At 43.6% G+C, this 14,150-nt stretch overlaps 1 protein-coding gene across 1 annotated transcript in view; it reads right to left on the reverse strand.

The window, feature by feature from the left end:
• tns1b (tensin 1b) overlaps nucleotides 1-14,150 on the reverse strand; it is a 150,175-nt gene that overhangs the window by 4,950 nt on the left and 131,075 nt on the right. The window contains exons 19-31 of the mRNA XM_070914050.1: nucleotides 13,506-13,586; nucleotides 10,375-10,568; nucleotides 10,150-10,288; nucleotides 7,156-7,251; nucleotides 6,780-6,806; nucleotides 6,223-6,403; nucleotides 4,857-5,899; nucleotides 4,364-4,450; nucleotides 2,781-2,909; nucleotides 2,435-2,527; nucleotides 1,236-1,313; nucleotides 623-691; nucleotides 433-459 (exon numbers count right to left, since the gene is read on the reverse strand). Coding sequence (XP_070770151.1) covers nucleotides 433-459; nucleotides 623-691; nucleotides 1,236-1,313; nucleotides 2,435-2,527; nucleotides 2,781-2,909; nucleotides 4,364-4,450; nucleotides 4,857-5,899; nucleotides 6,223-6,403; nucleotides 6,780-6,806; nucleotides 7,156-7,251; nucleotides 10,150-10,288; nucleotides 10,375-10,568; nucleotides 13,506-13,586 — 2,244 coding nt within the window. The remainder of the gene's footprint in view (nucleotides 1-432; nucleotides 460-622; nucleotides 692-1,235; nucleotides 1,314-2,434; nucleotides 2,528-2,780; nucleotides 2,910-4,363; nucleotides 4,451-4,856; nucleotides 5,900-6,222; nucleotides 6,404-6,779; nucleotides 6,807-7,155; nucleotides 7,252-10,149; nucleotides 10,289-10,374; nucleotides 10,569-13,505; nucleotides 13,587-14,150) is intronic.

Here is a 14,150-nt window from a genome sequence, read left to right on the forward strand (position 1 = left end):
AAAAACAAATGATGCTACAGAGGTGGATGTTTCAAACGGGCAAATGGAGCCGTCATTCTTCGGAGACAAAAACAAATTGTTGTTTATTCCAAAATGATTCCTGTTCAAAATGTTATTGATGCCTGTTTTAAAACCTGTTCATGCAGAAAATATTCATGTCTTCGCATTAGAGAGCATGCTTTCTGGGGTCAAACAGTTTTAGAAACGAATCCATCCAAATCATTCCACATAAAACATTCTGCCCGTTATGGACGAGAAGCTGGACACTAATGTTAACAGACAAAATGTAGAAACATTCAAGGAGCTCTGTTGCACGGGACCATTCACCATTTGTCTTCAATGTTGCAGGTTACAACAGACGCAGTCAAACAACAGACATACAGGATGCACATTCCAGATGTAGGTTTCTATGTAAAAGTGCACAGGGTTTACCATGGGAATCAGCAGGGGCCCTCTGCACTGGGATAACAAGGATGTCATGTCGTCAGAATATGAATGGGACAATTCAGGACACATTAATAATGTTGTCATGTCCAGGAATCTCAAAGCTGTATTGGCTGCATCTGCGTCTCAGACCTGCCATAGGACTGCTTCTAACAGTGACAGTGAGTTGATGTTTTACCTGCTCCTTGTTTCAGCCTTTCAACCAGTGGATTTGTTGTCGCGACTTCTGGCGCCTCCTCGATGAGATCTACATAAAACAAGAGAGGGGAAGTTACCAAGTTTAGTTTTTATTGAGCTGCACCGCGGGGCTACAGGGGAGACTTTGTCTCCATCATTTCTTTCACTAAAACTCAGCATATGCCGATTACTATGTTAATTATAGGTTCTAGTCTCACCACTTATATACTGTATGTCTCCCTGCACTAAAGAAACCTTTTAAATCACAACTAGCAACTAAAATATTCAAAGATAGAAATGCCCGAGCAGAATTCATTTAAAATGTGGGGCAGGCGGGTCACATGTATGCATTCAGAACATGAAACCCTAAAATCCCTTCTGCTATATAACTCCTAAAATAAAAAATAAAATGATGACAGTTAATTCTCTGTTCCTTGATATAAACATTTGATACTTCCCTTCTTGCACACTCACACCGTACAAGTCCTTATGTTCGGACATTTCAACTATTTCAGTGTGAATAAAGCTTTAATCTGTAGTAAGTCTGTTAACAAAATGTATGAAACACTTTGAAATGCATAGACGTTGCTGAACACACATTTGGATCCACAGACCTGTTGTAGGGATAAGTAGTTTGCAGGGCAGGGCCAGCGGTGTGATGGCATGTTGGTAGACCAAGGCAGACAGGCAGCCTGTCAAACAGACACGGGACACAGTCAGAAACGAGCATTTGGTCTCCTCAAACATTTCATTCTCGTCTTTGGAGTCAGCACACTGCTGGTGTCCTTGTATCTGCTGGGCTTGCAGTAGCTCCTAGCACCTTTCAACAAAACGCCTTTCCAGTATTGCTTTAGATTGTTGCTACTCCTGTGATAACAGTGGTGTGTTGTACAAAGTAACCCACTGTGTTTTACTGGTTATGATGTATCAGTGTTACACAATGAACACAATGCACTACATTTTGTTTTTGTCAGAGATATTGTCTTTTTTATTCCCCACATTCTTCTTCCTTGTCAAAACCTGGAGCCTACATTACCCACAATACAACTCGACCACCGACAGTTCGGTCAGAGAGTCAGGTGCGTTACGCTAGTAGGGGCTAATGTAGCCTCGGGCTGCTAGCCTCAAGCAGGGATGAGGAGCGGGCTACAGAGGTCTTTCTAACTCCACAATATTTTCAGACAACTTTTTTTTCACACATGCAGTAGTCCTCCCCAAGACTTTGGCAAACAGTGCACTTCCCCTTTTATTTAAATTAATTGTGACAAACAAAAACGGACACCTCTGGGTCTATTTCGGTCCCCATAATTCATCTTTTTAGGTTGGACGGATTTGGTTCAATGGTAAGAAAAATAAAAAACACACGGCATCATTATTGTGGTGTTAGTAGTTGTAAAATAAAACAAATACAATCAGCAACTGCACACAAGGAAAAGAGTGATGAGTTGAGTTATGGGTTGAAGACAGGAGAGGATGATGAACAAGGAGAGGAAGAAAAGTTTACAGAAGTCAGCTTGCCCCCTTTTTTTTGGATTTGGCAGAGGAGCTCTGTCTCTCTCAATACATGCACACAAAAAACAGCCGCCCACACACGTCATACAGCCTCGCAGTGTAATTAGTAGGGAGAACATGAGTTAGATCACTTCAGTCTATACTATAATTACAGTAGGATTACACGTTATAGAAGTTGGAAAGGGGTGCAGATCTGTGACAGACACACAGGCATAAAGGAACTCTCGTGTTTGACTTTTCCTCCAAACTCTTATGAGAGTGTATTTCAGGGAGGGGGGGACGGCTGCAGGATCCCACTCACCAAAGTAGGGCTCGTTTGGACAACCCTTCAGCTTCACTCCTTTAGGGCTGCTCTCAATCAGGAAGTGCCTCACCAGCTCGTTGGTGATGTCACCTGCAACAAAAAACAAAGAGGGAGAGGGGGTGAGTGAGTCTAGGTAATACACAGCTGATTAACATGGAGACATCACCTCATATCTTTGGTATTAAGATATTAACTTCAGTTCTGTCTCCACCCTGACCAAAGACCAAAACAGGGAGAAAGAAGAGCGACACAGTAACACCGGAGGAGCCAAAGTGAAATACTTGTTGCATTAGTAACTGCTTTGAAATAGCCATGCTTGTAAACCACCATCCTGCCCCCATACCTTTCTTGTTCTGATGCACTGAGGGTGGAGGAGAGGCCACCTTCATAGCCAAGCCGTAAGCCCCCCTGAACGAGTGGCTGTCCCGGATAACAAAGGCTCCAGGCTCCCTCTCTCTCAGCAGGCTAATAGCTGCAACACAGTGGACATTCAGTTGTTTCACACTATCAGAACATTAATTGTGAGGGCTGTGATACACTGGGCCACTTGGGGGATACTGTACAAGATCAACTGGCCGAGCCTTTGACTTTGATTCAGGCTGAAACATCTCAACTTCTATCACATGGACTGACATTTTGTACAGATATTCATGGTCCATGGGCGATGAATCCTCACGTTATCCGCGTTATTTTGCACAAGTGCCACCATGAGGTTGGCATTTGGTATTCCCTTAACTTAACAGCACAATCATTACATCAAAAGTTTTATTTGTGTAATACCAAACATCTGCAAAACTAAAAACATTCCCATCAGCCCCAGCTGTATTTATTGCTAATTATAAAATGTTACTATGCTAACACGCAAAACTAAGATGGTGAACATGGTAAACATTGTTAATGGTAGCATCTTAGCATGCTGACATATAGCACAACTGAATGTAAATGTACAGTCTGATTAGCCACTAGTGGGGCTGTTGGACGTTTTGATGTATTGTATATGTATTGTGTGAGAGTTAGCTTAGAGCTAAATTACATCTGCAGGCCCTAGGCAGGTCAGAGTTAAAACTTAATAATATACATGCAACACTAATGTGTTAGGGAGTGCAAGCCTTTTATGCTCCAGGTAGAAGAAAGAACAAAACGTTAAAAGAACGACCAAAGTCAAGTCCGAACCCTTTGTTTAAAGATTTGCTGTCAGTCTGTATTTTATTAAAACTACAACTTTTAACATGACATTTTGTTTTAAACACTCCATTGTTCAAGGAGCAGACCTTTATATCCATTACTTCACTATTTAGTTCAATGCCTCAGCCTGCACATGTGATAGTTTAAGGAAGGAAGATGGATGAGATGAGCAACACATGCAGATGTTCCCTAATTCTCTACATATGGTGCGGCTTTTCTTCCGGGAGTGCATGGCACTAAGTATAAACTCTGTGTGTGTGTGTGTGTGATGTCATTGCAGTTGAGCATGTGCTTGTATTTAACATGATATAATCCAATACGGGCCATGAACAAATGCAGATGGGGCAGCCAATAGCCACTGACCTCACAACCAAACACTTAAGTACAGAGATGTGTACTTACTGGTATGTGTGTATTTTTGTCCCCATGCATATTCATTATTGTGTATGTGTGTACATGCATTTATCAAAAGTGATTATGTTGTTTGTGTGAAATTTAACGATATTCAAAACAGGTTTCTGGTGGAATATTCCTCAATATAAAAGTCTAAACATGTTGCCACCACTGAACCGGCCAATCCCCAGCAGGCAGCTGGCACCAGGAAGAAAAAACGAAAAGCTTCAAAATTACCAAAACCCACTTGGACGTATATTTGATTAAACAAATTACAAATTAAAGGACAAGAATTGTTCCAATAATTGTCTAAAGGTCAGTTAAGGGAAACGTCTTTCGGCATCTCACCTTGCTCCCTGGAAATGTCTGGCTTGTACCAGAACTTGGACGTGTCTTGGACAAACTTGACATTCAGCCTGCTCTCAGGACTCCCATCTGCAACGAAAACAAAATGAATGTCAGAGAAGAAGAATGTCACAGAACCTTTGAAGTGCCAGCATCAGGCTACATAGTCAAGATATGCTGAGCTTTGCCAAGGTAGCCTACTACAATAGGTTTGTTGACAATACACACCCTAAAACTCTAATATGCACTCAACATATTTAGCTGTTGAATGGGCAGAGCACATTGGAGTTTACATCTGGTTACTATGCCGAGTGTGCCAAGCTCTAGCTGTCTGTCTGTTTTTGCCACAATGTTAGAGGTCGTCATTATTAGAACGGACACAAGCAGAAAGGCGGGTGCCAACACACTGGGCTGTAATCCACTACAGAGAAAGAAGCAAATAGAGAAGAACTCCAAAATCTGTTTTCATATCACTCCAGATAATGTGCGTCCTTACCGGGCAAATTGAACCTTGAAAAGTCAGAGAGGGTGTGGAAGTAGCCAGGTGTGCTTCCTCCATTCATTGGCGACATTATCTTCCCGTTCAGCGTGCCATAGGATAGTGCTCCGTTTGGTCGATCGCCACTCGACATGCGCCTCTTCTCCGGAAGCTGGGGCTGGAAACCAGGGGCTGGGCTACCCTGCCGGAACCCTACGCCCATCCCCATCATCCCCCCATCCTGGTAGCCTGCGGGCGAGATGGGGAAGGAGGGAGTGGGTGGTCCCTGGTAGCCCGAGGAGCTGCTCTGTCGCGACAGGTTCCCGTGTCTCTCATCTGGGGTGGTGTAACCGCTGTGCATGGGGTGACGGTCCAAACTGGGGCTTCTCTGGGATACCTGCGATACTGATGGGTGCCTGCCCAAAACTGGACTTCCTTGGGGGTGTGTGACAGATGGCTGTCGGCTGAGCACGGGGCTGCTCTGCATGGCCTGGCCCAGGGAGGGCTGTCTGCTGAGGACCGGGCTTCGCTGAGACCCCTGTCCCAAAGAGGCCTGTCTGCTGAGGACTGGGCTGCTCTGAGCTCCGTGAGACAGGCGACGACCAAGGATGGGACTGCCAGTGAGACCGACCATACCCACCTCGAAGCCATTAGCTGGTGACGTTTGTTGGCCCATGATGAAACCATCCTGATTAGCACTTGAGCCCGGCTGGAGGACGGGGTTGTGGGTGGAGCCAAGGATGTTGGTCCGGTGCTGTGCATGGGGACTTCCGTGAATGAGCGTTGTGTGGGAGGGTTCTGAGGTGGCTGGGCTGGGACCTGAGGACGCATAGCTCCCTAGTATGGTGTTGGGGCCAAGGTAGGACAGTGTAGGGGTAGCAGTGCCAAGGTAGGAAGAGGTCGGAGAGCTGGAATCTAGGTAGGAAGAAGTGGGGGTATTCAGGGCTTGATATGAGGGGGTTGGAGTGGGGTAGGCGCTCTCTGTAGCCTGGGAGCGGAAGCCCGAATCAGTAGTGGGTTGGGACGGAGTGCTAACGCTGCTCTCTGCTAAGGGGCGATCACTGGAAGAGAATTGGAAAAAAATATTAACCAGGCTGTTTTCCTTTTGAAGAAATTCAAACCGTTTATTTGGACGCATGACTTTGCAGACAAAAAGCATTTATCTTCGATAATTTGTACCTATCTAAGTAGAAAATCTGAATATTTGAGCAGATAATGTAAAAAGAGTGATTGACAGGGTATGTTGTTGCAAAGAAGAAGCCCTTTATTTTGAAAAACTATGAAACATGTACAAATCTTATCTTTTTCTAACACGCTCACTAATTTCTGGTCCAAGATCTGGCCTTGGACCAAAAGGTGAAAGAGCATTACGTATTTGACTCACCCCTGTGAGCTCTGGATGGGGCTGCTGCTGGACAAAGGTGGGTTCAGTGTGTGGGAGGAGGGACTTGGACTTCTCTGCTGGCCTGTAGTCTCTCCTGGTGGGCTAAGGCTCCGAGGCGACGCGGGCTGCTCTCCGCCGGCCACTGCCGACCTTGCCACAGACTCTACATAGCTTCTTGGTGCTGCATGTGAGAGGGAAAGTGTCTCTATGAGCCACACATTCACTTCACTTCTGCTCTTCTGCCTGTATTTGTTAATCCCTTTAGCTTTGTAGCATTGTACTTGTGTTTTGACAATTCCTGCTTAAAAACTGGGTTTAATACAAAAGTATAATTTGTTGAAAAAAATGTAGCCAAGCCAACAATCACTATTAAAGTGAAGGTGATATAATGCAAAACAAGAAAGTTTTCCAGGACAAGAAATGAAAACAGAAATGGTTTGGCCACACGTGATTTGTAGGTGGACTACAACTGAACAATAGGTGGAGAAAAATGGGGCGGATGAGATGAAAGCCTTGAATGTCGATGATGATCTGTGGCATTGTGCCAGCACTCTTACCTTCCTCACCCTCACTGCTCTCATCATCTGTGGAGCATCATTGGAGATAATCCAGAGAAACAGAATAATGTAAAGCAACAGAAGTACAGCAATGGGAGTTGGAAAGAATGTTTTCGGGGGGGGGGGGGTTCTACGCTTATACTCATTTAATCTGGAGTGTGTGTTTGACAGGGAATGTCAAAGGAACTCAATTTGTGATATTAAATAGCTTGTGTTCCCATTTAGCCTTCATATCATTCCATTTTGAGTTTTTTGAGATTTACATCCGTTTTACAAACATTACTGATGTAAACAAACAGAAAACAATTACAACTTGGATTTAGTCTCAGTCGCCAGAGTGAGATTCTAATGACGTGAGTGTTATTGTCCAACCAACCTGAGCCGGTTTGATTGAGGAGGATCTCTGCTGGGTTGTGGGGCTTCAAACCCAGGGCGGACAGTGGAGTCTTGGCAAGACCAGGAGGGGACCGACCTGAAGAGAATAGGACACTTATCACCACACAGCATCGCACACACACACAGCATACATCACGGACATCTTCACAGCTGCTACCTGCTGACACAGTCCAATAATGATGTTTCCCCTTTTTGAGAAAAATGACTAAATTAGAAAATGATGCCATTGTGTAAAAAAAACAAAAATTTAAAATGTCATAACAATATGATAATAATAATAATAATAATCATATACTAATAGACAGGTAAACAACTGTCAAGACAACACATAGATACGCATCACACACAGGATGCTCATGCTCTGATGGAGGGGCAAAACATGCATGTGACCAATCACAATGTGGCAAACTGGCAGCGACACCACCTGACTCATAAGGGGCGTGCCAAACACCAGTTGACATCAAAGCGGAGTCGGGTCAAACTGAACTCATGAGGGATACTTGGTTCCCCAAGAGCTAAATTAAATTTACATTCTTTATCTTCTTAGCAATGCTAATATTAACAACCTGTATTCATTTGAATCAAATCTTGCCACAAAGTGAATGCTGTCCATGAAAGAACAGGAACTTTGACACAGTCTCTGCTACATTTAACACTGGAGGGGAAGATGAGGAGTAGAGTGTGTCGCCGTAGTCATATTTAGACCTACATTACCATAATCATCCTAACTGTGAATGTGTTTTATTCAAGGTGACTCCTTTCCATTTCACGAATCTGTCTCGCACCTCTAGTCTTTCTTTACAGCTACTCCTGTAATCCCCTCCAGCGTAAACACAAATAATCATGTGCAGGGAAAGGAAATAAAAAAAACAAACACATACTTCTAGCACAATTAGCAAAGGACAAGACATAAATGGCTGCGTAATTGAGACTGCTGGGGGAGGGCAGGCAGGGTGCTGGTTGTGGTGAGACAAGGCAGCAACAGGAACCCAAACACAGGTGACCACAGCGACACAGAGAGCAGCAGCTGCTGTATGATGACTGTGTGTCTTTGTGCCTTATGTGTCTTCATGAAAGTGGAGCTTATTCCTTGCTTTTCCACCAAATGTAACTATTTGAACAGCAAGACTTGCAGGTTGTTTATGTTGGATATGTCTGCTGTGTGTGGCGCGTTGAGCAATGTGTCCGTTCTGTTGCTGATGCTGCTCTCGTGTGGCTCTCATGCCAAAGCGGTGCAGAACTGTGATAAGTGATGGGTAAAGGGTCACTCGGGGCAGGCAGCAGGGACAGGGATTAGGGGATGGGGGGGGGGGGGGGGGGGTCAATTTGGCTGACGTAGTGGGACAGTGGAACTCTGATAGAGAGACGTGCGTCATCCACTTACCAAAGAATCCAAATCAATTCTTTGTACTTGCAACCTAGATGCCCCGCATCTAATTGTGGTTGGTGTGTGTGGGGGGGCAGGTGAAGTGAACACTTGAGAACGTGATTTGAGGACACACTACTCAAAATGACGGTGTAATTGGAAGTAAATCTGGTGTCACGTGCACTAATCAATTGGCTAACCATGCGCCTTCAACAAGTTTTGCAAGTAACGGCTAAACTCATCTCAGTTAACTGATGACAGTTAACTACATTTTGTGCGCAGTTGAGAAAAAGATCTGATCGTATCTAATGCAACAATTTGATCTTAATTTGTCCAAAAAGATTCAACATTCTCTGTTTATCTCAGAAAAGGTCACTGCTCAGTGTCACAGCGTACGCTATGTTCCCACTTTGTTGATGGAGGGATGTTACGCCACAGAGCGGGGGTTGAAAATATGGAGTGTTTTTTATGACTAACTTTTATGGACGTGCCCTGGGGGAGATAGGCGAGAGGACTGGATGATGTAATTGGTAGAGTTGGCAAACGAAGCGTTACCTAATACATGACTCTTGTTTTAGTGTGGGGCGTATGTGAGCCTGAGAGAGGGGGCCAGGTGAGGGCGGGATGGGGAAATGGGTGTGTGTACGTCTGTTGGTGTGTTTATCTATATCTTATCTGTTTTCTAGACTTAGTGAATAACTTAAACATGTTTTCCCTGTAAGATCAACTTATTTCCTCTTTGTGAAGCAGTTATACTAAAAAAGACAGGCTGGGTAGAAAAAGAGAGACGGAGATTACATGTGAACATGTCAGTTACACCAGACTGACTTGGCTTTTTTCTGTCTCTCTTTCCCTTTTTCTTCTCTTCTTATTCTGTGTCTACTGAATGATGACTGCAGACATTCTTGTGAGAAAAGAGGGATTCAGTCTTCACGAGACGTGGCCACTCAGGCATTTTGATGAGCCAACACAAGGCCAGAACGCTGCAACTTCCCACTCGTACACTGGAAATGCAGCCCACTTACAATCTGACGGTGAGATGAGGTAATAGTGGGCCTATTTTGTCACTAATTACAATATAACAAAGGAAGATATAAATATATAAGTATTATAAAAGTACCTTGCGTGACTGCCAAGAGTCTCAAAACACGATGGAGACTTTTACGCCTCAAGACTTTTTAGTATCACAAGTTGATGAATGCTAAAAACATCTCTACTAAAATAAGAGTGAATGTAAGTTTACTGTACTATGACCTGTTGTCTCGTACTTTAAACATGTATGTATACATTTACAAACTACAAAAGAGAAATTAAAAAAAATTGAAATCACTTTCACCACCAGAAGTATTCTGATGGTATTTCAAGAGGCAGACTAACCATTTTTGCCAAGTAATTTTGACAAAGAAAAAAGATTCAATATGTGGTTGTAAATTTGTTTTCATGGATGACCTACCATACTGCAGGAGACTGATCTCAAGATAAGAGTAATACCTTTGTCAAATACAACAGTTTGTTATCAGATTTGATATGAATCGCTGTATTCTGAATATCTACAGTAACTATGCCTGAGCTCCACAGTGCCCTCTGTCAGCCGGAGGGGGAACTTACACAAGTTGAAGTAAGGGGTTTGCGGCGAGATGGGGAAGGCAGGGGTTTGGGAAAACACCTCACCACCAACTGTGGGTGTAGGACTGATGGGGCCACCGTCCATCTCCTCGAAGGCCTCGCGGTAGCTGTGCATGTGTCTCTGCGGAGCAGAACAATTACATGAAAAAACATATGTGCAAAGAAAAAAAAGTGGGAAAACATGTTCCAAAAATGTACGCTTTCTACCTCCTTAGGTCGTCCCCCGGGGTTCATCGCTATGGCGTTGACAAACTCTGGAGAAACACAGCGGATGGGGGAGCGAACTGGGACGTCAGGAGAGGGACCGTCATCAGGACCGTTCTGGTATTGGCCGTCACTGGTGATGCGACGGCGGGGCAGAGTTGCAGGCTCATCCAAGGACACTGCACGGGCCTGGACACCTGAGATGACAAGCCAGTGAGCGTCAAAACGAAGCAGCGGCTGATTCACTGCTACTCCATTACACTGCTTTCCTCCAGCAATCCCATCACCGTCATCAGAGGTTAATGGTTGTCAGCCATTGTGAATGCTCACTGCGCGAGCCATTGTGCGCATTTTGCGGAAGGATTTGCAGGATTTGGCTGTGGTTCTTAAAACTTTTGAATTAAACATGCACACACGCAAGGTTAATGATGCTGCTGATCAGAAGCCCATTAAGTCACAAGAATTAAACAAAACAAATTCTCAAATGCATGAATGAATGATATCCCCAGCAAAACAAAACAGACAAACCATCGTAAGTGTTTCAAAGTTTAGGGAAATATAAACTTGACCTTGGACACATGTTACCTAAAGTTGAAACTATAAAAAGTAACTATCTTTGGGAAAGCCGGTAGGAAAATGTTCTCTCACACGAATGATCAAGACTTTCTGATACACTGATGTAAACTGTTGGTTATCTAAAGCGTCAATGTGGCCAGTGCTGGCTGAACCTCAAAGCAGCCAGTAAGCTCATTTCAGTTAATCCGGTTTGAACTGAGAGAACCAGAGAGAGAGAGAGAGAGAGAGAGAAAGCTACCAGCATAAAACAAACAGGAATTGATTTGAGAGTTTTAAGCTAATATGCGATGCCATTGACTGGGGGGGGTGTCGACGTAGCAAAGCATGAAATGCTGGCCAAAGCAGCAAAACCAATGTGAAAGACTATCACGGGCTGTGCTGCACTTTGGAACAAGATGAAGGTTAGTGAGAGAAAGAAGGGAAGTACAACAGGTTTAAGAAACAAGTGGGGAAATTAGGGATAATAAATGATGTGGTGTTGTTTCTGGCCAGGCAGCTTACCCTATTGTTTTTCTAAAGCCCCTTTCACACATGCAGTCTATCCCTGCAATGTTCAGGAACATCCTGCATGGGGTCATGTGTGAATGGGAGCAGGGATCGATATTCAGGGTAATCTGTACCGCCAATGTCCCACCTCAGTAACATTTCAGGGAACGGCTGTGTTCTGAATGAAAGCAGTAACATTGCAGGGATAAGCTCGCGGAGGGTTACGTCTGTCTGAGGCTTTAGTCAGTTTGATGCTGACAGACCTTTCCATACATGGAAAAAAACAACGTAGACACACCCTACAAGCCTGACTGTTATGGAAACTGGGAAAATATATATATATAATATCCCTCTCACTTAGCTTCACTTTGAAAATCAAAATCCTGGCTGAAACTCTGTGGGGGAAAGTTAGTGAGAGCAGCTGTGAAGATTTGAACAGGTAAATAGTTAGGAATGAAGTTAGCTGCCATTGCCACATAAGTAAAACATCCAAGGTGTTAAAAAAGGATTTTTTTTCTTTCCTCAAGTTACCTTCCAACCCTTCTATGTGTTTTGTATTACCATTATTAGGTTATGGTTAATAAATCAATATACTTCATCTATTATTTTTACATAACAGAAAGGAATCAATGGTAAACGCGTGCCAATCATGCCAACTGTGAGGATGCTTGATTTATCTCCAGCTTCAGATAGCTTGGTGCTGGCAGAGTGTTGGTTAAATAAATCTTGGAACTGACAGCTTTGAAAAGCATGTAGTCAACACCCCCAAACAGAAACACACCCACCATTGCGCCAAAGCCTGGAAACTGAGAACCAGATGTACCCACGATGCACTGCTCTACAGTAGAGTACTGTCAAACACTGCGCTGTTGCCCCAGCTACGGCTAATGGTTTCCAGCTGGGATGGCTGAAGATACTCGAGGACTGACATTTTTGTTTCTCTCTTCTCCCGTTTCTCAGCTATTTAAAATGCAGTCATCATGTGGATACGCATGGTGTTTGATTCCAAAAACATCAACTTGGGGTGATCTTTTCTTTTTTTAAAGGGAGGGCAAACAGTCTCCATATGTGCCCACCTGCAACTGAGAGAGGTTATCTAAGGTAAGAGTAGCGGTCAGTTCAGATCAACAAGACAACTGTATTTAATAGTTTCTTTATAACACTATGACATTTGTATGAATACTACTACTGAATAATACTACTGATGATGACTGCAGATATGACCTCATTAGAACTTCATTCCAACTCTACAATCCAAGAACTACTCTAACATTTAACTTTGACGTTGTGTTGCATCACTAAAAAAGGATATTGCTGTCTGCGGTAAAGAGGGCAGACTGGCCCTCGACACCCTAAGGCCCTGAACAGAACAATCCTGTCTGCATTGTGGTCTCTGTCTCCCAGCGGACACATACGGCTTTAGTGATGTTTCCAACTAGGACTGTGGTCTCTCTCCTAGATTTGGTGTCCTTTGTCTGGCTTTGTAAATCCTCAAAATAGTGCGAGTGAAAAAAGCAGCCTTGAATGAGGCCAGTGTATCCTGGCCTCGGTATTGTTCCCCGAGTTTGGCAAAATGGATCTTGTGACATGCACTCTCCTGGCAAGGGACAGAGCCTCCTTTGTGCTTCCCCTGTCCCATTCTTGTGAAACTTTAACATTATCCAATTGAGGATTTCTTTTCTACGCCACAGTTGAGGTAATTCCCTAACCTTGAGGTAGAAAACTGCAACAAACAGGAATGAAGGGTGAGTAGGTATGCAGAGAGGAATCAGTGGTTAGTTTGATGATGATGATGCTGCTCTGCACACCCGATGATGACAAGAGGAAAATGTGTTATTTATGAAAGGGAGAAAGAAGAAGTGAAACAAAAAGACAAAATGAGCAGCTGCAGACGGGGAAGTCAATTATTAAACGAAAGAAATGAGAAATCATTAAATGCAAACCAAAGCCCACCACACTCAAAGGCAAAGCAGATACAGACTTGAACTTGGATTGAAGGAACACTTGAATAAAGGACCTCTCCTTTTTTTTTTTTTTTTAAGTGTTCCTTCAGACAGGATGGGAGAACCAACCCGAGAGGGAGTGAGAACGACGGTGCTCAGACTGAGAAGAGGTAATGCTGGGGATGACACTTTGGACACGAGCCGAGTATTCTGGGTAAACAGATGAATGACGAGAGAGAGAGAGAAGAATGATGATGACAAAACTAAAAGGAAAAAGGAAAACAAGCAAGATGAGGTCCCGACAAGAACACGAAAACAAAAAGGTACCTGACCTGATATTTTCCATGTGTGTAAAAGATGCTCATTCCTGTCAACAAGGTTTATGAGTGCTGATGTGCATGCTAACCTATGAATCCCACATTGAAAACCATAAGTGAAACAGTTTTGCTTTAACTGTCTTCAAACAAGTCATGAAAAAAGGACGATTTCTATAATATAGGAAGTAGAACGCAATTCGACATGGGTCTGATTTACCTCACACAAACAATACACTACATTTCCAACTCCTAACGCTGTTAAACTAGCATTTAGTATTGTGTAATGTGAACAACTGCTCTACATTTAAATGGCAGTAAAGTGAAGTGACCCGTATTGTTGATTCTAGAAAACCTCTTTCTGGCATTTGTAATCTGAGGGCTGAGCTATCTCACTGCTTTATGTTGACTTTGCTCCATTTCTTGCTGCTCTACAGGATGTCTGATGTGCTTATCTGGG

The sequence above is a fragment of the Enoplosus armatus genome, chromosome 11, assembly GCF_043641665.1.
Source record: "Enoplosus armatus isolate fEnoArm2 chromosome 11, fEnoArm2.hap1, whole genome shotgun sequence".
In the NCBI taxonomy this organism is placed as follows: domain Eukaryota; kingdom Metazoa; phylum Chordata; class Actinopteri; order Centrarchiformes; family Enoplosidae; genus Enoplosus; species Enoplosus armatus.